Consider the following 25,432-nt stretch of genomic DNA (forward strand, 5'->3'; position numbering starts at 1 on the left):
AAAGTAACTTTCTGTAAAATCCTTTAGCAACGTTTTGTAACATTCATTTGAATATTACAAATAATATGGAACTGCAAGATTTAAGGATGTTTCAAAATAATGTTACTGCAACTTCATCAAGTACCTTAAAACCAAAACTTACCAGCAACGTCGCTACACAAGTTAAAGAAATGTTCATTTTAACGTTGCAGAAACCTTTCATTACAACCATACTTGCAGCTTAACAAAGTAACTTTCGTTTAAAAGTTGCAGAAAGTTTGCCACACAACTTTACTTAAGTTCTAATTACTCCTTACTGAAACTTATATAAGCAATGTTGCGAAAAAGGCTTACAAAGTGGGTACTTTCAAGCTTTCTACAACGTTTCTGCAACATTGAGAAAAAGTTGAAAGTGAAACTTATTGTAACTTTCTCCAGAGATCTTCCTGCAAGGTTGTTTTGTAGAGTTGCAATAATCGTTCAGATAAAAGTTACTGTAACATTCTTATGGAAAATTCAAGAACCTTCAATTTGAAACTTACTTTATGATACCTGTTATGGATATTGAAACTTCCCAAAGAAATGTTTCAAAAATACCTTAGAAAGTGGGTACTTTCAAGCTTGCAACAACGTTTCTACAACGTTGCCTGAAGGTTGAAAGTGAAACTTACTTCAACTTTCTCCATATATCTTTCTGCAAGGTACTTTCATGAAGTTACAATAATCGTTCATTGAAAGTTACTATAACTTCTCGCTAGAAGTTCTAGGAAACTTTAATTCGAAACTTACTTTTACGTTATCTTTGAATGTTATTGCAACTTGCAAATGAAACGTTTCAAAAATACCTTAGAAAGTGGGTACTTTCAAGCTTGCAACAACGTTTCTACAACGTTGCCTGAAGGTTGAAAGTGAAACTTACTTCAACTTTCTCCATATATCTTTCTGCAAGGTACTTTCATGAAGTTACAATAATCGTTCATTTGAAAGTTACTATAACTTCTCGCTAGAAGTTCTAGGAAACTTTAATTCGAAACTTACTTTTACGTTATCTTTGAATGTTATTGCAACTTGCAAATGAAACGTTTCAAAAATACCTTAGAAAGTGGGTACTTTCAAGCTTGCAACAACGTTTCTACAACGTTGCCTGAAGGTTGAAAGTGAAACTTACTTCAACGTTCTCCATATATCTTTCTGCAAGGTACTTTCATGAAGTTACAATAATCGTTCATTTGAAAGTTACTATAACTTCTCGCTAGAAGTTCTAGGAACTTTAATTCGAAACTTACTTTTACGTTATCTTTGAATGTTACTGCAACTTGCAAATGAAACGTTTCAAAAATACCTTAGAAAGTGGGTACTTTCAAGGTTGCAACAAAATTTCTACAACATTGCAACAATGTTACAACCTTGCAAATGTAACTTGCAAGCTTCCAAATGCAACGTTCGTTAACATTTAGGCAATGTTACCTTGCTCAGTGGGTAGAGAAGAATGATAAAATAAAATCGACAGTAATTCTATTACCGAAATGAAACTCAATTGTTATTTAAGATTTTATTATTGAAATGAGAATAATTTACATTGTAAAAAATACACAGACTCCAATAGTTATTACACTAAGGTTAACATTTTAGCTTTAATTTTTGGCTCTATTTTACAATCTTCTATAGCTTAAGTCCCTTTGTAACTCTATAAATCTTTCACGTAATTAGATATTTTTGGAACCTCTAAACTAGCAAAAGATTCTTGAGTCAACTCACATGTTCAATGCATAGATACAAAATAATTTTTTTTTTTTTTTTTTAGTTAAAATGGCAATACTTTTCTGTAAATGCAACGTTATGTTTTATTTCCAATGCAAAATTCTTTTAAAATCGCTCCTTTTAAATTAAAATGAAACAGTTCGAAATATTCACATTTCCAAAATAAACTTGAAATGAAACAAAATATGGTTGAATTTTAAAATGAGAAAAATTCGAATTATTTCAGTTTAATTTTAAAGGTGCGAAATATATGAAAGATATCACGGATCAATCTATCTATGACATGTATACTCGAACGTGTTTTTTTTGTGACAGTGTAAGACAATGTACACATGTAATGCATCATTATGCCATTTTTATCCATTGTATTTTATCGAAAAAGTTAGTATTTTCGCTCTCTGTCTATTAGCTTCAAAACCCATCTTACAGTCCTTTTAACATTGGACACTTAATAATAAAGTTCTTTATTAATAAATAAATAAATAATAAATAAATATCACGGGACAATTCACACCAATTGATCTAGTCCCAAAGTAAGCTTAGCAAAGGTTGTGTTACGGGTACTAAGCAACCGATAAATATAATTATATAAGATGCATACTTAAATACATACCTATTAAACACCCAAGACACGAGAACAAACATTCGTATTTTTAATATAAATATCTGCCCCGACACGGGAATCGAACCCGGGACCTCAAGCTTCTGGTTGGTTATGAAAATGGGTTGTGAAAATGTTACTCATTACATACAATAAATTGATTGACACTTCGGCTGCATTCGTGTTCTGACTAAGATCTTACCTTTACGATGGAAATACATTATACTTTATCTGTACACATAAAATATGTAAGCGTTGGGCGGTAACGTAGAAAGCTAGTTCTAATCCCATTATTTCTTGTCAGAACTTTCGACGATGTTCACCAAGCTTTTAAACACACTCCTTCTTTTGTGAATAAGTCTAACATATTTTTGTATTTTGTATTTCACTCACGAAGGATATACGCCAGACAGCTATTACTTACGAGGATGTTCGAACAAACAAGACGTATTTATCATTCATGGTCGAGTCAGATTAGATTTCCGTGTAAAACTTTCCCAGAAGTTTCTTTGAAACATTGGATACATACGTACGTAAGAATAAAACAAAAGGAATAATGCGCGAACATGTGAGTTGACTGGAACAGAGATTTTGTTCGAAATTAAGCCTATATTTTTTCTTTGGCATACGCTTAAGCGACTACTCTGGCTCCAATTGTTTGACAGATAACTTTTAGGTTTATTCTAAGACTAAAATTAACTGATTCCTTTACAAAAATCTTTAATAAAAGCACGCATTGCAAAAGGTGCAACAAATGAAATACAGATACTTTTAAAATACCAAAATATAGAATCATGCAGAAGGCAATGCTGATCTATAAATATATTAATCTAAATACAGACTTAACTATTGTTAACAGTTGCTTGCACGAACTCTAATATCTGGTATTTTCTTTAAATGCTAGATCTTTACATTTTCGCCCAGTTTTAATTGTTAAAAAGTGAACCAGTTTATTTACTCATTTAGTGTCCATGCAAGATACGTTAACTTTTTACATTTATTGGTATGAAAAATAAAAGCTGTATCTTTGGATTTTTCTCAAACCACTAGAATTAGTAGACACTACTATTTATTGAGTTACTGTCACAAGTGAAACACTTAAGTAAACGATATGTTTTTTTATTATTTAACCCCCCACCCACTGCATATTGTCAGAAAACGTCAATATTTGAAATTATACTGTTAATACAAAAGAAATGTTAAACTGTGTTTAGTTTTAATTTCTATTTTAGCATAAGACACGATATTATTTTGTACTAGACCTGACAATATAGGTACGTAAATATATTTCGGAATAAAATATACTCGCTGACAAAGTACAGAAATTATTACAAATCAATATTAAGTTAATGAATAATATAATTATTTAGTTTTATAAGATTTGAAAACGTAAAGTAAGATATAAATTTTAACTTTACTTGCCTTAACCTCACTTATCCTAACAATAATTGACAAACAAATGAAAATGAATCGCAACAAGCTTACGTAGGTACAGCAAAAACAATGGAACTCTATCTAATTTCCAAACATCGACAGTCTCTTACTAAATTAATTTATAATATTATACATCATTTTTATTTTTATAATTTTTATACATCACGAATTTACACAGAAACTAAAACGAATAAAGACATTGGAATCGAAACTGAATCAAACCAAGTAAGCTTTGGACGGACAGACAAAGATATAGATTTAATTTAAAAATATGAGTAAATTAAAATATGGCACATAGTAAGATGTATGGAGGATCATATCAGCTCGAGTAAAATTTCATTAGGAGTCAGTTAAATTACTGAGTCAACCATTTAATATCATCAGTCCAAGGTAATTTCAGAAAGTCCCGATAACCATTTAGTTTTGCCGGCAAGAGCAATTATCATTCACACTGCTTTGACGACTAATGATAAATTTTTCCGAGCACTTTAATCCTTATAAGAATTAATACATATGACGCTACAGTTTCTCAAAAAGGTTGCTCTTTTTGAGATACTGCGGCGTAAGATAGGGATTTTTAGACCCCGAAAACACTCAGAGCAAACGGTAGAGTCTGGATCACGCCACGTTTATATCCTCGTAAATCTCACTAGGTAGTAGTTGGCGAAGTTTTTGAAAAATAAATACAGTGAACTACTACTATTTTTAAGATTTTTATTTTCATTGTTTTTACTGACGTATTCACACAAAATATTCGTCACATTATACTTCGAAGTTTGGCCGACGGCTAATGATAATTAACTGGCAGTTGAAAAATGATTTAATGATATGCCAAGGCGCCTAAACGCCGCCTCGCTTCAAGAAAACACTGAAATGTAAACTTTGAACAAACGCTTTGATAAAATCAAAAAGGTTTGCAACCCTTCATCAACCTTTTTAAGACTTTAAAGATTCTCGTTGTAAAATTATAAAGTCTACATTACAATGCTTCTTTTGAATTTCGTGTATCGGGACTACTAGGTTTAATAGGCTGGAATCCTCACCCTCGATACTTCCACTTTGTCATACCAAGATAGTATTGAAATAAGTGAATCATTGACTATAACCATACAGCATGATTGAATAAGCTGAAAAATGACAAAATGTGATATAATCCCTTTTAAAGCACAATCTCTGCAAAAAGTAATTTTTTGAGCAAACTTCGTTACAGAGCTGAGATTTTTTTGCGACGTATGCGCTTCAAGCTTTTAGTCGACGTGACTCTTCTATTCCTCCTATTACGAGTTCTATGGTGCCAAAATGAAGCATCCCGATGAAAAGTATCCTCTTCTTCTTCCGTAAAGGTTCGACGGCACCGATGCTCAAAATACGCCGACGCATCGTATGTAGTGTCATGAGTACGCGTACGCGTTTACTAACGTGACGCATGATACTAATAACACGTACCGTACACACAGTTGCACAAAAAACGGTAAAGCACCTTAAAAGCAGACACCTGCATCATGCATACATTTTGTTGACTCGTAAGATCGGTTTCCTTATTTAAGTAAACACTTTTGTATGCCGCTAATTGGGCGTTTTCAGTTATTGTTATTGAAACGATTTTTTTTTTAGTATTGGATGAAATTTCGTTTTCCTACTCAGAATCAGGAGCACTTTCGATTGTAATAGGAGAAAAATAGTATCCCAGGTTTTTAATATAATTTTGTGTTATCCATTACACTACCGCCACAGAAACGTGTATGAAAACGGTAACGCAATGGAATAAAAATCTTGGGACACTTTTTTTCTCCTATTACAATCGAAAGTGCTCCTGATTCTGAGTAGGAAAACGAAATTTCATCCAAATCTAAAAAAAAATCGTTTCAATAACTTTTTCTGAAAACGCCCTAATATGGAAAAGTGGATGCTTACGTAAAGAAATCGACTATATGTATAGACCTGTTTACCTGATGCTACAAAAATGGTTTGATTTACAGTGAGTCAGCGTCTTTTGAGCATAGGTATGGAAGATACGCGTAAAAAAATGTGCCACATGGGACGCGTTACAGAGTTTACATATTGCGTCAGCGAATTTTCAACAGCAATGCGGTTGAACCTTTAATTTCAGTTCTGGTGTCGGGTCTTTTTGTATGTAAGAAAATAATTTCCAAAATTACGTAAGATTGTTCCGCCAGTCGGGAGCTGTGCAGTTGGTAGCGCACCACCGAGACTGGGCGGTGGGGGGGCAGGGCGCGCCGCCGGTGCGCGGGCGGCGGAGGACGCGGCGCGTGCGCAGCGCCGAGCCCACGCAGCCGCCGTCGCTGCGGCACGGGGACCACGAACCCCACTCCGACACACGGCAGTCTAGGAGCTCTGGGAGAAGAGGTGAACAAAATTTAATTTGACTCAACTCGACTTGAATCGATTCTTGACTCGATTTTATAAAATTACCCATTTAAATTTGTAAAACCAATGTAGATTGAATGAGGGCTATCGTTTTTTGTCTCACTAGATGGCGCACTGTTGCGTGAGGTTTTTAAGTATGGTTTTGAAGTCTGTTATTACGGGCGTGGAAACAAAGTTTAGATTAAAATCATATTTAATACACCTTAAAACCGTACCATATAAATATCGAACATGCCACAGTGTTGCATAGTCCCCGTTTTGTTCGAAAAAAAGGGAGGACAAAGGTTTCCGACAGACAAAACTGTCTCAAAACACAGACATTCATTGCCCCGGAACGCATATTTGCCATAATTAATTACAGATATTGCAAAATATTCACAAAATTATTCTAATTCTAAATAAACCCGCGTAGCTCACCCAAAAACTATGAGATTTGACATTTCGGAGACCTCACGCTACACTAGCGCCTCTAGCGGCGAACTCATTCGCGATAGCCCTCATTACAAAGGTGGTAGTTACATAAAAGTTGTTTCAATTTCAATAGGGCATATTAGGCAAAGCTCTGCGCAGGGGGCGACACTAGCACAGACCGTAAAGAAACCGCCGCCATGACAACGTCAGTTCTCTTTATGTTTTGTCGCCATGACAGATCATGACCAAAGAGTATTGACCTACCTATAGAAATCATGACATATTTATGAGTAACAAAATAAATGATATTTAAGTACATCGATGGGATTCGCGCTGTCATCGTTCATCCACCATTACCTCTCATATTTCGTTTTCTATAATTTTTTTACCGTACAACGGCAAAAACTACTAGACACTGGCAAAATAGTCCTCCGATGGACAGAGCCATATTGTTTTAAAGAAACAACAACAAGTACATCGATAGTAGTGATAGAGATATATTGAGCTATATTTCCAAAAAAATAATTGAAATAATATGATATTACGGCATCCTACGGACATTTAAGATACTCAAAAAACAATTAACCATAACCATTATGGTATGTGCCAGTGCTGCACTTTGACGGGATAAAATTGCAGTAATATTCCCTATTAATGAGAAGAAAGGCAAAAAACTACTATTCATATCATCGTAAATATGAGTGACGGAATAATTACAAGCATCAAGGCAGGTTGGTTGATTTATGGTGTGCAATAAAGAATATTTGTATTGTATTGTATTGTATTGTATTGTTGGCTCCTCGACATCGGCAATTACCTGAATCAACTTTTTGTATGCTGAAATTATTTGTGTACAGTCAAGGGCAAAGATATCGACACGGCCAAAGTTGCAAAAATATGTTTACACGGCCTTAATGTTAAGTGCATAAAGTCGTGTATATGTCGGCGGCCGATCGTAAAATCCGCCAGATCACGAAATTCCTAGGCATATCGTGAAACGCCGCCATTTCATGAATTGGCTAAGGGACATCCGCCATATCGTTCATAACTCACCGTTTAGCGATTTGCCTAGTGACGTTTAGGCAGATCATGAAATTCCTAGGCATATCATGAAGCGCCGCCATTTCATGATTTGGCCAGTTTAGGCAGATCATGAAATTCCTAGGCATATCATGAAACGCCGCCATATCGGTTCTGGCACTTCGCCGGCCGCTGCCGCGGCACGCTCGCTTCGCTCGCTCGGCTCGTGCGTCGTGATCACAATTAATACTAAACACTCCTCGCTTCGCTCGTCGTACCTAAATTTTTCTATATAAATAAATAACAACTAGTGAATACTTTATTTACCAACAAAATACTAACCTCTAAAATACGGGCAGACGTCCATGGTTTTTTCACATTGTGCACAGAATCCGTTTGATTCACATAAAAAGAACGGAGCTGATGTTCAAAAGCTTCTATTGCACTTCTATTTTGAATTCAATCACTATTTTCGGTTTAAAGATCATTTTGCTGCGACGCCGACATTTTTCACGCGCTAAACAAACACGGCCGGTCAGCTGGTCACGGCCGCCATTGCATACGCAGCGCCACCAGTGGCCAAATAAGAAACTATTTTACGATGTGCCCGGTATAGAGCTAGGAATATCGACGAATGCGTTGCTCTAATCGATCTGCCGTATTATTTCTCAGGCACATCGTGATATTCCTGGCCAACGTTTAGGCATATCATGAAATGGCGGCGTTTCACGATATGCCTAGGAATTTCGTGATCTGGCGGATTTTACGATCGGCCGCCGACATATACATATTTTTGTAACTTTGGCCGTGTCGATATCTTTGCCTTTGACTGTACTACCTAACCCGGGTTTTAAATACTTAAATACTTTTTGAATCATCCCGGAAATGGTAGTGAAGAGTAAAAAAGCATATACCTAATCTTTTAAAAAACATTTTCTTTTAGGGGCACTTGCAGGCTTTTAAATCTAGGCTTAAGTGGTCTTAAGTCCTGTCAGATCCGTACAAAAACTGTCAGTTTAAGCCTTAAATCGAGATTTATAAAAGCACGTCCTTAATCAATACAATTTCCACTTATTCATCATCATCATCCCAGCCTATATACGTCCCACTGCTGGGCACAGGCCTCCTTTCGGAATGAGAGGGCTTGGGCAGTAGTTCCCACGCGGGCCCACTGCGGATTGGGAACTTCACACACACCGTTGAATTGCTTCGCAGGTTTGTTGTGCAGGTTTCCTCACGATGTTTTCCTTCACCGTAAAGCTCGTGGTAAATTTCAAATGTAGTGTGGTAGATCAATCTTTCTTGTAAAAAACGTGCCAGATAAATTCTTACATAATTCAATACAACATAAAAAAGAGGTGCATCAATTTATCTGTTTTTTTTTCCGCTAACATTGAAAAGCCGAGTCGAGGGCTGCGGTTAGAGTGGTTGCCCGCCAATTGCCAGGGATGGTTAGGCACTTGTTTTATTTTAAATAGCCCCAACTTGGCTTTGAAATTTGAAATAAATTAGCCGCTCTCATAAAAAATGATGTAAAATTTACTCCTTTTATTTTTGAGGCGCTTACAGTTGTTTCTATTATCGCATTGTTTATCAAAAATACCTAGTAACGTTTCTGTAAATTAAACTTTTTACATAATATCTTTCCTTTCCCAGAACTTCATGTTTGTTCCTTGTAAAAAAATAATGTTGAAGAAATAATAAAGAATAAATTAAATAATTAAATTGAAACTAAAATAAATATAAGTTGCATAAATCTAAATAAAATCTGGAAATAATCCCCGTGGTATTGTGCTCAAAAGGCTGGCAGCGTTTCCTTGTTGAATAGCTTTATGTTAATTCTGTGAGAGAGATAGCTATCGGCCCTTTGGTTTCCAGCTGTGTGAACCAAGTGTATTTGCAAATCTGTGAGACCCAGGGTTTCAAAGCTGACAAATATAAAATTTTATGTCGAAGCGAACCCTGGTGTTTTGCTAACTTCTCATTGTCATCCTTTACATCCTTTTGAGTAAATTTGAAATTAAGAAGTAGTATAAGATATAATACATATTTAGTAGTGATGCAACAGACCTAACGTTATTCATAATAAGTTTCTGTTAAAAATTTAATTTCTAATACAAACTTCTTTGCTGACTCTACTTTCATTGTCATTTAAACTGCATATCCGTACCAAATTTCAAGTCGGTACTTTTAAACATTGAGGAGTTCTCTCCTGCGGAGACGATCCTGGCAGGACCACCAAGATGTCACTACCAGATTTTTGTATTGTCATAAGTATGTCAAATTTCAAGTTAATTAGACCACTGAAAGTGGATCAAATTCAGCTTACAATAGACCCAAACAAATAAATAAATAAACAGGGCAAGCTAAAGAAAACCTTGTAACAAAATCTAAATCTTGGAAAGAAACTTAAATAGCTTACTAGCTCTTTTTCGCTTCCTCCGCTCAGCGGGGTCGGCGTTATCAGCCCGCAGCTTACGCCGCCGTCTCGCTCTATACCGACGCGCTAGACTGCGAAGGGCTGATCTCTCACTAGCTGTCGGGCCTGATGTCGGCAGCTCATTGGCTGAGCGCGGCTCTTCTGTTGTGCTCGTTGAGTTGTTTACCCTGAGAGAAGGAGATGGATTATATGACGAGCAAGCAAGATATACTTATAAAAAAATTTCGTTGCTCCGCGCGAGTTAAACAACGCGACACTGCTGCATGAGCATGATGGTAGAAATTGCGAATAAGATAGTATTAGCGATTCAGACAAGAGATCCTTCTATCAGGACTTGAAGTATACATATCTATTCCAAAAATACCAGTGCTAAAGCAGTATAATATCCGTATTTTGGGTTGTTCCAAGTTTTCAAATTTTAATTTCGACAAACAGATTTAATTTTAATTTTAGAGATTCCTAATTTTACAAAAGAAAACTGGTTCTGGTAGGATCATAGTTCTTCCTAACCACTTCTCCTTACATAAAATAACAAACCTAACGGAAACCTTCTTTAAGGTAAAATGAGTTTAGAATCAGTAATACAAATCTGTAGAATTAAAAACAACCTGAAATTTTCCATTTCTGTTCTAAGGAATCGTTTACTACCTTCGGTACTATGGTACGGTACAAAATGAAAAAAAAACCGGTAAGTAGCGCTTTAATACTGGCATTTTGGTACCGCTTTCAAGCCTTGATTGTACCCCGTATGCGGTCATTCAGCCGACTCACTCCGAGTTAAGTTACAAGTACCGGTATTTATTCACCTACCACATGCAAAGTACTTGAAGGAAAGGCAACTCACAGAAAATAATAAGAGTAAGCTGCATCGGGCGTTGTCAATGCCCCATCAGAGTAGATTCTTGGTGCTTGTTCCGCCCTCTCCGCCTCCTCGGCGATGGAGAGAGCTCTGTTGCCATCCAGGACATCAATACTGTTGTGGCTGAGCTTGTCCAGTTGTAGGACGTCGTATCGTCTGTCGTCGCTGTCGCGGTGGAACACTTCGGATAGCTCGTATTCGCGTAACTGTGGGAGAATAAGTGTTACAGTAATTTAATCGCTGTTACAGTTAAGAGCGTTTATTCCTGCTGAGCTGGCAACGTTGCATTTTTGTTAGTTTTTCTCGATTATTCCATAAAAATTGAATGAAAATTAAAAAAAAAATCTGATAGAACACTTCTTAATATATAAGTTAATGTGTCTACTCCAATAATTATTCGTGATAGACTTTTATATTTCTTAAAAAATAATTAATGTTTATGACCGCTTTTTAAAAGAAATAAAAGCCTATAACGAATAATTATTGGAGTAGACACATTAACTTATATATGAAGAAGTGTTCTATCAGACAACATTATTAATTTTCATTCAATTTTTATGGAATAATCGAGAAAATCTAACAAAAATGTAACGTTGCCAGCTCAGCAGGTATAAACGCTCTTAAATAACGCTCTTATTTATTCAACTACTGCACCTATATTTCATCCCTTATCCCTTCAGGGGTTAGAAAAAATCAGCGAAGTGTGAGTCGGACTCCGATGATGATGATGATGTCGTAGAATACGAAACGGCGGATAGGGCCGCATCTATGAAATTCACTGTTAGCAGAACCCTCTGCTTGTAGGAGAAATACATAGACATAGATTGACAGAAAAAAAATAAGATTTTTCTTAATGGTTGTGCTGTAAGGGCTACCGATAACTGAAAATGCTCTATAGGTTTTCCGCGTTCTTGTGAAAAGGATTTGATAGATGAACAAACAGACAACACAACAAAATAAGGATACAAGTTTCTGTTAAGGCTAGGTTCCATCTCTGTACCTTCAACGGTTTTAATGTCTCATTCAAAGTTCCACTTGTAAGCAGGGGTTTATTTTCAAAAAAGATGAAAGCTCCTTCTTATTTACTCGTACAATGGTGAATTGTGTTGATCCACACTGATTTTTAAACCAAAAATGATTCGAGCAAATAAAACTTTGAACATTTAAATAGCACACTTCAAACTTAAAGTTTGAAGCTTCTGCGGGTTTACTAGTATGGCTAAAGATTATTTTAAACACCACCAGTCTTGTATCAGATTAGCGGAATTATAATTTCAAATGTTATGCCAGCGGCAGACACAGCCACACCGAAAGAGAAAAGACTTAACGTTATAAATTACGTAATTTGTATCTGTCCGACGCACAGCTAATGTGTTGTCAGTTTCGGGGCTCTGTTCTACATGGGACTGGCTGATTGGAACATGGAAAGTTTCCCTTTGAATTTTTTGGAATCTTTTTTTTATATAAAATTCGGAGTATTTAGGTATCAGTGGCCTGAAACTTTTGTTAGGCAACATGGAAAATTATATTAAACTAGCCGCTACCCGCGACTCCGTCTGCGCAAAATTCGTTAATAGGTTCAGTGGTTTAGACATGATGAAGTCACAAACAAACAAGCAGACTTACAAATATTAGTGGGATTAAATGATTGACGGATACAGCACTTCACAAATTAATAGTGTATCAACTCTTGCCATGCTTGTAATCACTAATGTTATGGTAAAAATGGAGACAATGTGGTGGGAATCTACTTAGTGGATAGGCCATGTCACGCTATTTCTAGTTAAGTACGAGTACTTAGTGTCCATATAGTGTTTGCGTTATTTTATCACCATGAACACAAATAAGTAGTTGATGCGCCTCGATAAAATTACGAGTAACTATCATTTAAATTTCTCTTTCGCTACCTACAAGACAGCTATATCTATACGACTCTATCAGAACGTCATTTGATTTGCTTGGGAACGATTGTGTGGTCGCTTAGCTTTGAAAATTAACTCTTATAAAGTCTAAAACGCGTTGGTAATGTGTAATAGATTTGTGTGACAAAATTATGCTGGTTCATGTGGAATTGGAAGAAAGGGGGTTTCTTGTATATAATATTTCTGCAAAGTAACGCCTGAATCAGTCAATCACACCTTAATCTTTATGTTTTTTTTTCTGGGTTTAGTCTCCTTAAGGGCCAAAAAATACACTATGTCCTTGCTTTTGTTTACTTAGGTATTTTTAAATGTTACATGAGGTTCTTTGTAGGAGATGGCATGAAATTGGGAAAAATCCGTTACAGACGACTGGGAAAGGAGGGTCCAGACAGTGAAGTTAAAAACCCAGCTGCAGTCTCTAACTCTTAGCCATTGATAATTAGCTTCAACTTGATACGTGAGTAATTCAATTTATTTCACTATACTCCAGGAGTAGTATTAAGCAGAACCAACCTCTTTGGATAATACCAAGCTAAAGGTTTGTAAGTGACACACGCGAGCTTCTCCGCTTATTATTTACGTAATGACGTCACTATTACCATTTGTCTTCTGTCCCTTCTATTACGTGTTGTCTGTAATCGTTCGAGGGTGAAATATGATTGTCAATGTTTGTATAATAATTACAGTTTTGTGTTTTACTTAAGTGTCTTTTAATAATGGTACAACCTATTGAAATCATAACCCTTCCTTTTGACTTTGCAGTTGTTAGATAGAAAGTAACCATAAATATTAACTAAAAAATTAAGACAAATGTCGGACTCGCGCACAGAAAACTCCGTACAAATTTGCAGTATGAATACAGTGTTAGCGGAGCCCCTCAGCCGTGCTCAAGGCGGCTTCGTGACAAAATTAAGTTTTAAAATGGAGTGTAAAAGATAGACGCAAGTTGATATTACAAATTATAGATATTAACTAGCATCTATTTTAAAAAATCATTGCGTTTTTCGACTCCATCTCGAAACTTGATTTTGTCACTTAGACGCCTTTTAGCTTGAGCACAGCAGCCCTCTCCTAAGCAAAGTGTAGGGGTAATTTTAGATGATTACCTCCATACCCAATTTCAAGTTTTCACGACAACTGGAAGTACCTACCTACCCTATAATAGGTTTACCCTATAGATCCCATTAAGCACATATCTCATCAGTGTTGGTAAAGGACGGTCCGGAGTCTAAATCTCGTACTTACCTTAATAAACTGGAAAGTGGCTATCGGCGGTAACCTTCTCAGGTGGGGGTAGAAGAACGACCCCGCCGGATGGGAGGGGTATTTGGAGGTGATGCGGTACGCTACCCCCTGGGGGGCGGTCGGCCAGTTCGGTGCCGTGAACGTGAAACCGTTGTCAGTGCCTGCGTCGAGAGGATCCACCTGGTAAGAAGAATTAATAATATTAATAGACATTTTTATACACCATCACAAACTATAAATTAGTAAGTATGATTTGGAAATGAAATAATACTTATAACCGTTATTTATGTCTTGATAGGGATAGTGAAAAGCAATAATTTCCTATTCAATTCCTTGGAAATTTAAGTAGATTAATTGACCTTTGCCCAGCAGTGGGACACTATATAGGCTACTTAAAAAAAAATACTTTATTTCATTGCTCTCAAATAAACTTATATCAATCAAGCTGTATCATTATCATCTCTAAAGATCACAAGGATAACTCAAGATGCAATGTACAGAAGAATATATACAGTGTGTTACCGCCAGCCAAGCTTTTTTAAGGGAGGTTAAAGGCTATTTCTGTAACTAAACCATGACATTAATTCAATTAATAAACTAAAATTCAGACTTTGTTAACTTTCTAGCAAAATGATTTTGGACAGCAATGTACAGCAAAGTAAATAAATTGACAAATAAGTGTAAGTTACACCCGACAAATACTTTCACTATTACATTTATAATTTTGTTAGAAAGTAAACAAAGTCTGGATTTTAGTTTATTGATTGAATTAGTGTTATGGTTAAGTTACAGAAATACGTAACTTTAACCTCCCTTAAAAAAAGCCTGGCTGCAGGTAAAACACTGTAGAATTATGTACCTGTGTGAAACCTTTGTGCTACTAATGTCGTGTTGACGTCCCATACTTTTGTCAAGGAAAGCAAAGCGAAATTGATTATTAAAAGGTCCATCCTGGCGCAGTCACCTACAAAGTTATCGATACGGCCAAAGTTACAAAAATATACCTATGTACCTATACACGACTTTATGCACATAACATTAGGGTCGTGTATATTTATTTTCGTAAATTTAACCGTATCGATATCTTTTTAGTTGACTGGGCATGAATCAGTTTGTTCCAGATAGTCCCAAAGGAAGTCCAGCGCCGTTCGCAAGACCGGCAGGTTGCTGATTTGGGACCATTTCGTGACATGTATTTTATATTTATCCATTCTTCCCATTTTGTAACGAAAAAATGTTTTTTTTTTATTTTATTTCTTTCATTAGTTTACCTCTATAGTGATGCTGTCCAGCCAGTTCCCGTCGACGCAGAGGTCGAAGCTGTCCACGCCCACGAACCAGTCAGGGGACGGTATCATCCTGGCCATCACTGACACCTGTGACAAGGGATTCATCTTAAAAATAATAAAAACCCGGCCAAGGTGTCGAATACGCCCTATATAGGGCTCAATATAGGGTTCTTCATTTCAGCTCAGTGTTCGAAAAAGGAATTGAAAATTTTGAACTACAAGATAATACCGGGTGTGGCCTGTAATATGAGCAAATAATTAAAACATAGATCATATTCATCAAACTTAACAACATTAACTAGTTCAGCGACTTTTAGTTTTTTTAATATTTATTACACTTTTAAGTTTATTCGAAGAAGCAATGTAAAGCAAAATGCTTAATGTTTGTAGCGTGACAGGCGACGTCAGTTGTGTTCTGGGATGGCGTTCATTGATAGCATTATTTAATTTGTATGAAAAAATTAAAATTGAAAGACTCCATTGTTTTTAAAAGTCGCTGAACTAATGTTGTTCAGTTTGACGAGGACGATCTATGTTTTAATTTGATACTCGTATTACAGGCGACACCCGGTATGTATATGGGTACTTATTCATTTACATACGAAAGTTGAAAGTTAAATAAATGCTTGTAAAAACCTGAAGCCACATCATTGACTGGCTGACATTGCGCCAGACTTAAAACTTTAGAGATAATCACCCTGGAGAAGGTACGTTTATATTTTTATATATTGGTTTCAGTTAATCTTCTGGCGTTGCAGGTGTCCATGGGCGACGGTAATCGCTTACCATCAGGCGATCCGCCTGCTCGTTTGCCCCCTATACCATAAAAAAAAAGTTATTTTTTGCCGTGGCTGTAATTTTTTTTTATAATTCCAAAAATTACCCAAAAAATCATTGGTCGCGCAAGTAAAAGTTCGTATTTAGAACTAAAAGAAGGTACTATGAACAATTATGAACGAAGTAATTACGCAACTTTACGTAAAAACTAGCTTTTGCCCGCGGCTTCGCCCGCGTGGTGAATTCGGTTATCGCGCGCTATTCCTTCGGGATCTGTGCATTTTTCCGGGATAAAAACTAGCCCATGGCACTCTCGGGCCCATAAACTAGAGGGACGGACAAACTTACAAACATACAAACACACACTTTATAATATTAGTAAGTATGGATTATATCACGTTTCTTAGTAACAGGTAGACCGCACAGACAGTCGGTAATTAATATGCCAAAGGCAGACAATACGCGCTCCTGGGCCGGGAGCTGACTGTATTTAATTGATCTTTTTTTTACAAGCTTTTATTTAACTTAACCTCTTAGCAATACAATACCCGTGTGATTAAATGTTTGAGAAAAACATGCACAACAATTATCAGTCACTCAGTGTACGGATTAAATCAAAATTTTGTAGATCGGTATGTAATTACACGTACAAAGAAAGAGAAAGTACTTCAAAAATATTTCAGCAGATTATTTAGGACGTTTGACTGAACACCTATGTGAACGTTGAGACACGATGCGATAAATTTCAAATTTTAAACAATATTATATGGACTTATTTTAATAACCTGGGTTTCTTCTACCCTACCAGACATGCGAAGGGTTAAGTTACTTTTTTGACACGGTAACTATAATGTTAACATCAATTGAAAATTCCCATAAAACTTTTCAAGAGTTTTTCGTTTCATGTTAAACATAAGAATTGTGTTATATGTAGCAGTACAGGTAGATTGCTGAGACAGTCAGTAATTAATAAAATGTCGTGCGCAGACGGACGGCGCGCACTGGGCTGGGTTAAATTGATTGAATAAGTAACTTTGCCATTAGACAGCGCCTCACACATGAAGTAATTTGTATTTGGCATTTTAACTCGGTTTATAGAACTTTGTAGTAAAATAGTATCATGACACGCAGCAGAGCGCCAGGCGAACGTCAAAAAAAAATATCGAGCAGCACTGACTGTTATTACAAGTTATATTTTTATTTTACTCGCAATTTTCCAATATGTATTTTCTTTTCATGTTTATAATTGTTTTTAGTTTTTGGTAATGAATATTTTTTTCATGTTCATTTCATTTTTTATGTTTAATTTTTGATGGAATTTGTCAGCGAACATATAAGGACAGTCTAAAGGCTTCATTATAAATATATTTTGTTCATTAGAGACTCTATTTTGTCTCTTAACTTCTGGGACACTCCATAAATTCTTTGAATAAGTAAACTTAATATTTGTCGGAGGAAGCTGAGTATTTCTTACTTGTTTATATGGACTGATGTATTTACGCATAATTTTCATGGAAATTAGTTTAGATATATTATTCAGATCCACTAATGTTTCAGTCTTGAGAAAAGAGTTACACATATTTGACGTCAACTCCCGAGCTAAGCCTTTACATCCGCAACCTAATCTACTGTCCCAGGAGAGCCTCTTCCTCTACCTTCATCAAATTACTGCCACTTCGTCCAATTAAAACTGATAGTAATATTTTGAGGGCAGGTCACATTTATGACAATAATTATAAGACATATACCCTAAGTATTAAAATAAGTTGCTGTAAAAAAACATAACATTTTTAACACCACTATTTTGATGACTGTACTTCAAATTGAAAGCAGTTGCATTGTTATCCAAACTGTATATCCGTGCCAAATTTTAAGTTTATCTCATCATTAAAAGTTGGTGAAATTTGACTGGAAAAGGTATGTTATTTATTTGATTATTTATTGTTTTGAGATTCCTTTATTGTAGCGTCCCTCGCGTTTTACAAGGTATTTACTAAAATTTGACCTAAACAAACTCATCTTAGGCATAATTACCAAAAAAAAAATGTGTACCTAAAAAAACATTATTGAGTGTTTGTAGTGTGTATTTTTTTTTTCTTTAAGCAAAGGAAATCACTCTTGACCTACCTAATAATCTCACATTCTACTCTAGATTACCAAGTTTCGTGCTCAACCTTTTATAACTAGTAGAGACACTGAAGTTAACAAGAACTCGAATAATGCCCGAAGTTTCGTGATACGCAAACAACAAGAGAACTTAGCACGACGGCTGATTACTTAGGTGAGGAAAGGTTTCGTCTCAGGTTTCAATGTAACATTGAAGTGATAAAAGTGTTGTTTACGTGGCAAGTTTTCAAATTAATTTTCTTTTACAATAGACTAGTGTCTCAAAAAATTCTAATCCATCGGTTTTCAGAAATTATTGGACATGTATTATTTCTTTTGTTTGGTTTTTGTTTTTTTTTTTTACCCCGGTAATTAGACAATTTAATCGGGTACTGCCTTTTCGCAACGCGTTTGGCAACCTGTTTGATTTCGCAAACTCTAAAACTGTAATTATTTCAGGATTTATTTCAGGGCCATCGTGTAAAACCTTTTAGGTTAGGTTAGATTAGTTTTATATTACAGAATTCCTAAAATATTTACTGTTTCAGAAATATTAAACAAAAGTTGTAAAATGAAACAGGTTACCAAACGTTATTCGCCGAAACATAAGAAAACCCATATTAATACCTATTTTAATTTTAATTTAGAGGTCAGTTCAAAAACGTCAAAACACTTTAAATAACAAAACACAATTAGGCTTCAAACGTCAAGGTTAGTTCGTTCCTTTTATCAAAATTACTTCTAGAGACAAAATTTCTAGACCTATCTCTAATTCATCCAATACAGTCCGTCGTTTATTAAGCAGGAACTAAATGTATCCGACTATAATTCGATCAAAGAACAAACACGGCCTTTAGTAAACAACAGCATTATGTTTATCTCGTAGACTGTACTGAACCTAATTCATTTAGAGACCCTTCTTGTAGGCAGAAATCGACGAATACCGGTTGAAGGGCGGAGGTCACAAGGTTCCTTATAATAAACAATATCAATACATAAATGTAATAAATAATACAAATCAATCAGAGTGAATTTTGGTAATATCATTTGGTTTGTTCCACAACCGGACTTTCGTCGGGCGAATGAAATTGATTTTTTTCTCTATACCAGCTCTCTACTAGATTGAATAGAAAAATGTCTGTAAGGTCTAGAGATGTATTTATATTTTTTATAATAATGTGTTTCTTTGTTGTATAATATCTTCCTTGTGATGCTATTTTATTATTAAATAGGTATTTAAAAAGGAGTTCAAACTGACGCATTCAAGTCAGAACTCCGTTTTTGATGAGAGACTGACTGACACATCAACGCCTAGGCCAGACACTTGAAACCAGAAAGCTAAAACGCATTGTCTTTGACATTGAAGGACAAGAAATAGAAGATAATACTAGATACAGGGATGGTGAATTTTGCTGCAAGTGCAAAATTACCTCTTACGGGCATAAGCTAGCATTAAAATATAATTTTCATCAGAATAATCCAATGTCAAAATTAAATTTGTTCTGTTTGTACAATTAATTACCCCAGTAACAAAGGTGATTTCGTTATTACAATTTGAGTAAAATTTTGTTTTCAGGTGCATAATTTATTACATAAGCAGCTACGATTTATAATCCCTAAATAGTGAATAATTATGAATGAAGGACGTAAGTACACACAAACGATACTAAAATACGGGTCTCCCCAACGATACTAAAATAATAAACCCTAATATCCAGAGAATATCGTGTACCAGAACATTCGTAAAACGGAATATAATTTTATAATAGGATACTTTTCATCGAAAGTACCCGCTCGTAATAACACATAAATATTAACGTTCAAACACACGACATTCGGCGAAAGTCGTTATCGTTTACCGTGAACGCCAAATAGCCGAAACCGAGTTGGCCGAATAAACAAACGCGATACGTACGTACGATAAAACTCCCCTTTTATTACGAGAATTTGAATCGATTCGGCTTTTTATTCGGCAGTACAACAGTTTGACGTATCGTAATTGTTGTTTGCTCTCGAGGGCATTAATTAGTGATGAAATACGATATTTTCAGGCATTGTCGGGGAATGTTGGCAATGCCGACGGTTTTATATTACAAGTACCGTTTGCAATTAAAATGGGAAGTTATTGAGCTGCGCTGATAGTTAAGCGATATAGTGCCTATACGTTTTGTTTATCGTTGTTTACGTTGTTAGATATCGTTTAAAGATGTATTTATTTATCGTATGGAATAAGTGTCACTGCAAAACTGTGCATGAAATACAAATGAAAACTAAACATTAAAACTTAAATCTAGATTTTTTAAAATATTCCACGGCTTTCTTTGACAGCTTCTTGAGGTCATCTATATGTCCATCGAACTTAGTGATCGGGCATTCCAGTTTAAAGATGTAGATATTATATCTTTAACAGTTACTGAAATAACATTTTCGGTGTTTGTTAGTTAGAGTCAATTCGACGGCAGCATTGTATTCCTTTTTCTGTAGTAATATTCATTCAAGAATACAACTCTGTCCTAAACCTTCAAAGGAATTAAAGTTTTTTTAAGATTTTCAATGTTATTTTTAGGGTTGAGACTCCATGGATTCTAGAACTACGGTAAGCATCCAAATGTTCCAAGCCTAGTTATTTTAGTTTAAATGCCACAACAAGAATAAACAAGTTTTTATAAATATCTCAATGTTTTTTAATCAAATACAAAATTTTATATGCCCCTAAAAACTATAAAATCTGCCAGCTTTTTTTTCTATCTGCAAACACTTCACTTATGGAGTTGAAAATGTATATCTTTGTCCCTCTAATTTTTAGTTAAACAAGGTATTTCGATTACAAAGATTTTAAGTATAATTTATTATTCATGATGATATTGAGACATTTTCACTTCGAACAGGACTGTCTCATTGGTCAACCTCCATTAATCTATTATGAAAAATCTTTTAAAAGGGTATTCAGTTGAATTTGCCCAACCGCTGGCTGAATATATCGGGTTAATTTTGTGATATTATATACCTACGATATTTTTCTATTTACACAAAAAGAGACTGCTTCCGTAGAATTAAAAAATGGCCAGCTCGTGGTAATTTGGAAAAACTGCGCTTCTGTGATCAAGGAATATGCGTGCCTTTCAAGTTTCTAGCTGCAGTGGCTAAGCCATGCGTTGTCTGTCAAATAGTCAATTTCGTTACTCTTTTAGAAGACACTAGTGCTTAACTGCAGCTTCGCACGTGTAAAACATTAGATCCAGCGCAGTTGAATTTAAATTTCGAGATTTCACTAAAGCCCTTGAGTATTAAAAAAAAGAGGATTTAACTAACGTTGCATATAAAAAACTTGTACTTAATTTCAAGATTCTAAGCCTAGAGATTTGGAGATTTTATCCCAAGCGTGTGGGTATATTGGGACATAAAGTAGCCTATATGCTATTTGAGATCTCCAGCTATTAACAGTTTTACCATGATAGAGTAACAAACATATACACACATATAGGTACTCACAAAATTTCTCATTTATAATAATTTCGCGTTTATATTTGTTTTTTAATATTAGTAATGGTACTAACCCTTGAATGGTTCCCATCCACGAAGAATTCTGCCTCTGTTCGGCCGGCGCCCTGCGTCACTGCCGGCGCGCCGAACACGTCCATGGTCCCGGGGGCCGAGCCGAGCGCGTCCGAACGCCCGGATTCGGCGAACTGCCGGACCGGGGACGAAACGCGTCGGCCCAAGCGGAACAGCACGTACGAGCGGTCGTGGGAGACGCCTGCAGCAAAAAAAAAATAGTAAAGTTATAAACAAAACAGCCAAAAACATCGACTGAGTTCTATTTTCGAATGGAGTACGAGTTTTTTTGTTATCTATGTATGCAGTTTTTTGGTCACTTATATCGATGAGATGGATCCTAAGAACATATATTGGTATATCTTACAGTTACAGACTTGCCCATACTGATCGATTTAAATGTGCAACCCTGTGCACACAGACAAGGGTGGGAACACTCTCTATGCCCGGTGATGATGAAATGAGTTCATGTAAGTCCACACACGCTCCAAAAATCTAATAATAATGTAGTCAACTATCAAATTGCCATAAATGAGTCATACCACGAGGGAATCCTAGTTAGAGACTTATTTATACCTTGTTTATGTAACTAGTGAATCAACGAGTAGTGAACTCAGTTGCCAACTGGCATGGAGACAACCAAATCTCTTACTAACAAAACGGTGTAAGTTCCTCCATTCACGCGGACTTGAACCCTTTTAGAATGTGAGTGTAAGATGTAAGTACTTGATTCGATAATTTATTTCTGTTCTAAGACAGGTGCATTGGGATTGGGAATGAGGATTTCATGTTTCTTCGAATTGCACGGCAGTCGCTTGTTTTGTCCCTCTTTCGCGCCAATTGCACTTGCTCAAGGGAGCTGATTACTCACTTGTTTCAAGGTAAACAAGAAGGCTTTTAAGTGGGCAGTGGCAGTAGACCGCTCAGTGAATATTAGGCGGCATTACTTAGTAATTCGTGAGGATGAGAGGAACGGTTGCAAATACTCGCCACGTTTGGTAAGCGGTTGATGAGCGCGATATAAGAAGTAAAAGTAAGTAGCCAAGAAGACGCTGCTGCCTACCTTCTAGTAACATCCCTCGGCCGGTTTCTACGGTGCCCACGGGTGGAGGGACAATATTCTAACGCCGGCGCCCCACGACAAGCCGATTATGGGCAATTATGGGGGTGGCCTATGTTTAACAGTAGACTTGCTACGGCTCATAATAATAATGATGATGATACATTAATAACTAGTGAATTAGTGGGACAAGTTCTCAATGACAACGATGTTTGTGATAGTTAAGTCTGTGTGATATAATAATATGTTGATATCGAAGAGCATAAGCGCAAGTATTGCATAAAAATACGTCGCACAGACGTACTACGTCTAGGCTTATGTGCAAAAATGCTGTCTTGTACGCGGGGTTTTGATTTGAAGTACGAGTCAACGCCAGAATCAATCAGTTATAGGGAGTTAAAGTGAGTTCAGTGCCAAAAAAAAATCAATTGAAATAGATTTTGCTAAAGACACTGGACTGGACTGTTTCTGATGTCCTTTCAATTGTTCAAAGGTTAACTGGCAGAGATCCCTTTATGGGATAGGTTCGCCTTTGTACTTGGTTTTGATAACTGTTATTTTCATATGTTTTATGTACAATAACTAAAGAGTTCTATTGCAACCCCACCTACTGCCACCTACTACATCATCAAATACACACACATTAAATACTACATAATTTCCTTGCATGTATAAAAATTGGTTAAATAGTGCTAAACACTTAACAATTAACTGAGTCCGTGTAACCTACTTAAATGTGTCAGGACAATTTCAAAAGTATCGATAGCCCTCACCCAGCCATAATTAAAGCTATAATTGACATCAAAAACACTTAAGTGATCAAACTGTTTGCGTAGGGCAAGCATTTATAAATAGCGCAGCAAACACGGCCAACCTTTATTTGCTGATCCCTGCCTGGGGCTATTTTTCCAGGAAGGTAAATTAGGCTGAAGAAAAATAGATTAGCCATTTATTTTGCCGGCCTAACGGAGGAATTGCTGAGAGGCAATTAAAGGGAACAAAAACACACGTGAACTTATTTATATATTTTGTAAGAAAATTCTAATCGCTATCGCAAATGTCTCACAAACAGCACACAGCCCACCACTGGAGCTAGATCCTTGAAATTTTGCACCTATCCAACGATATCCCACACTATAAAATTAGACGAGAAAAAAAAACACCCCCACTTTACGTTTACGTCTATGGGAAGTACCCTTAATTTTTTCTTTCTACGTTTTATTTTACCACTTTGTTGGCATAATTGTTAAATACACGCATACAAAATTACAGCTTTCTAGCATTAATAGTTTCTAAGCAAAGCCGCGGACAGACATGACGAAACTATGAGGTTTCCGTTTTTGCCATTTTGGCTACGGAACCCTAAAAACGAATGTTAAAACTACTACACCAAAACTACTAGTGACAGTGAAATTCAAAATATGTTCCTACCCATCTGCAAGGGACACTTGAGTGCGAGATATCTACTTTATTTTAATTCTCTCTCTACCTTTCAGGCTACCAAAATTACAATTACATTCTAGCTAAGACTTCAAGGCAAATATTCATTTGTAGACACATTTCACCTTGTTCTTATTAGGGTTGTAACGGAACTTAACCTCCGCCTAACTAATTGCGGAAATTCCGCAAAAATCGAATCTCCGCATCCGCCTCCGTTAAATGTTTACGGAGTTATATACTTGAGCGTGACGCGCGTGTCTATGAACCCCTAAAAAACTGTTTCTTTGACCGATAGGTACTTTAGACTGACTTAACGTAAGGACCACTCTATAGAGAAACTTGTAGTGTAAAGAAGGGTCAATGGCTAAAGATCAAGAGGACGGAGCGGAGATCATTCACCTTGGCTCCTACTTTCCGGAGTGTATCCTTACCACCTAAAGACCACCTTGAGCTTCTTGGATTAGACCTTCAATCTAATTTCAACTTCGGTGCGGCTATTGAGTCCAGAGCGAAAATGGCTGCAAAAAAACTTGGTGTCCTATATAAGGTGAAGCGGTATTTCACACCAGAGCAGCATTTTACTCTTTAAAAAGCGCAGGTAAGAGTGTCTATGGAATACTGCTGTCACCTTTGGGACGGTTCCGCCAAGTATCCCGAGCGCCGGTCCCGAACGCTATTTGGTGACAATCTACTTATCGGGAACAGCAGGCTGCAGAGCCTCGAGCGCCGTCGTAGAGTTGTTTGTCTGTCTGTTTTTTACCAGGTACATTTTGGTGAGTGTGCGCAGGAATTTGTTGTATGTAATTCCTCCATCTCTATTTTGCCAACGGACTTCCAGGCGGGGGGAGCGTCTACACTCTTATCCAGTTAGTATTCATAATGCGAACTGCATAAGCGAACTGCTAAGGAATGGAATTCGCTCCCGTCGTCTTTATTTCCGCATAAATACAATCTAGGGCTCATGAAGGCTAGAGTGAAAAGGCTGTTACTGAAACAGTGAGATACACCTTTGGCCTCATCTGCACTTAACATCAGATGAGATAGGGTTCAACCACGGTTAGTTTCATGTAAAAAAAACAACGTTCTCCTACTCATTGGACCGACCAAAACGAAGCCCCAACAAATACTATCAACGTTTGCGTCAG

General features: G+C 36.3%; 1 protein-coding gene across 1 annotated transcript in view; it reads right to left on the reverse strand.

Moving 5' to 3' along the window:
• Positions 1-1,516: 1,516 nt before the first annotated feature.
• mspo (M-spondin) overlaps positions 1,517-25,432 on the reverse strand; it is a 52,760-nt gene continuing 28,844 nt past the window's right edge. The window contains exons 3-8 of the mRNA XM_074098791.1: positions 21,790-21,989; positions 15,332-15,436; positions 14,061-14,240; positions 10,879-11,099; positions 10,017-10,201; positions 1,517-6,130 (exon numbers count right to left, since the gene is read on the reverse strand). Of these exons, the coding sequence (XP_073954892.1) occupies positions 5,931-6,130; positions 10,017-10,201; positions 10,879-11,099; positions 14,061-14,240; positions 15,332-15,436; positions 21,790-21,989 (1,091 nt within the window). The 3' untranslated portion in view covers positions 1,517-5,930. The remainder of the gene's footprint in view (positions 6,131-10,016; positions 10,202-10,878; positions 11,100-14,060; positions 14,241-15,331; positions 15,437-21,789; positions 21,990-25,432) is intronic.

This window comes from Choristoneura fumiferana, chromosome 16 (assembly GCF_025370935.1).
Source record: "Choristoneura fumiferana chromosome 16, NRCan_CFum_1, whole genome shotgun sequence".
Classification (NCBI taxonomy): Eukaryota; Metazoa; Arthropoda; class Insecta; order Lepidoptera; family Tortricidae; genus Choristoneura; species Choristoneura fumiferana.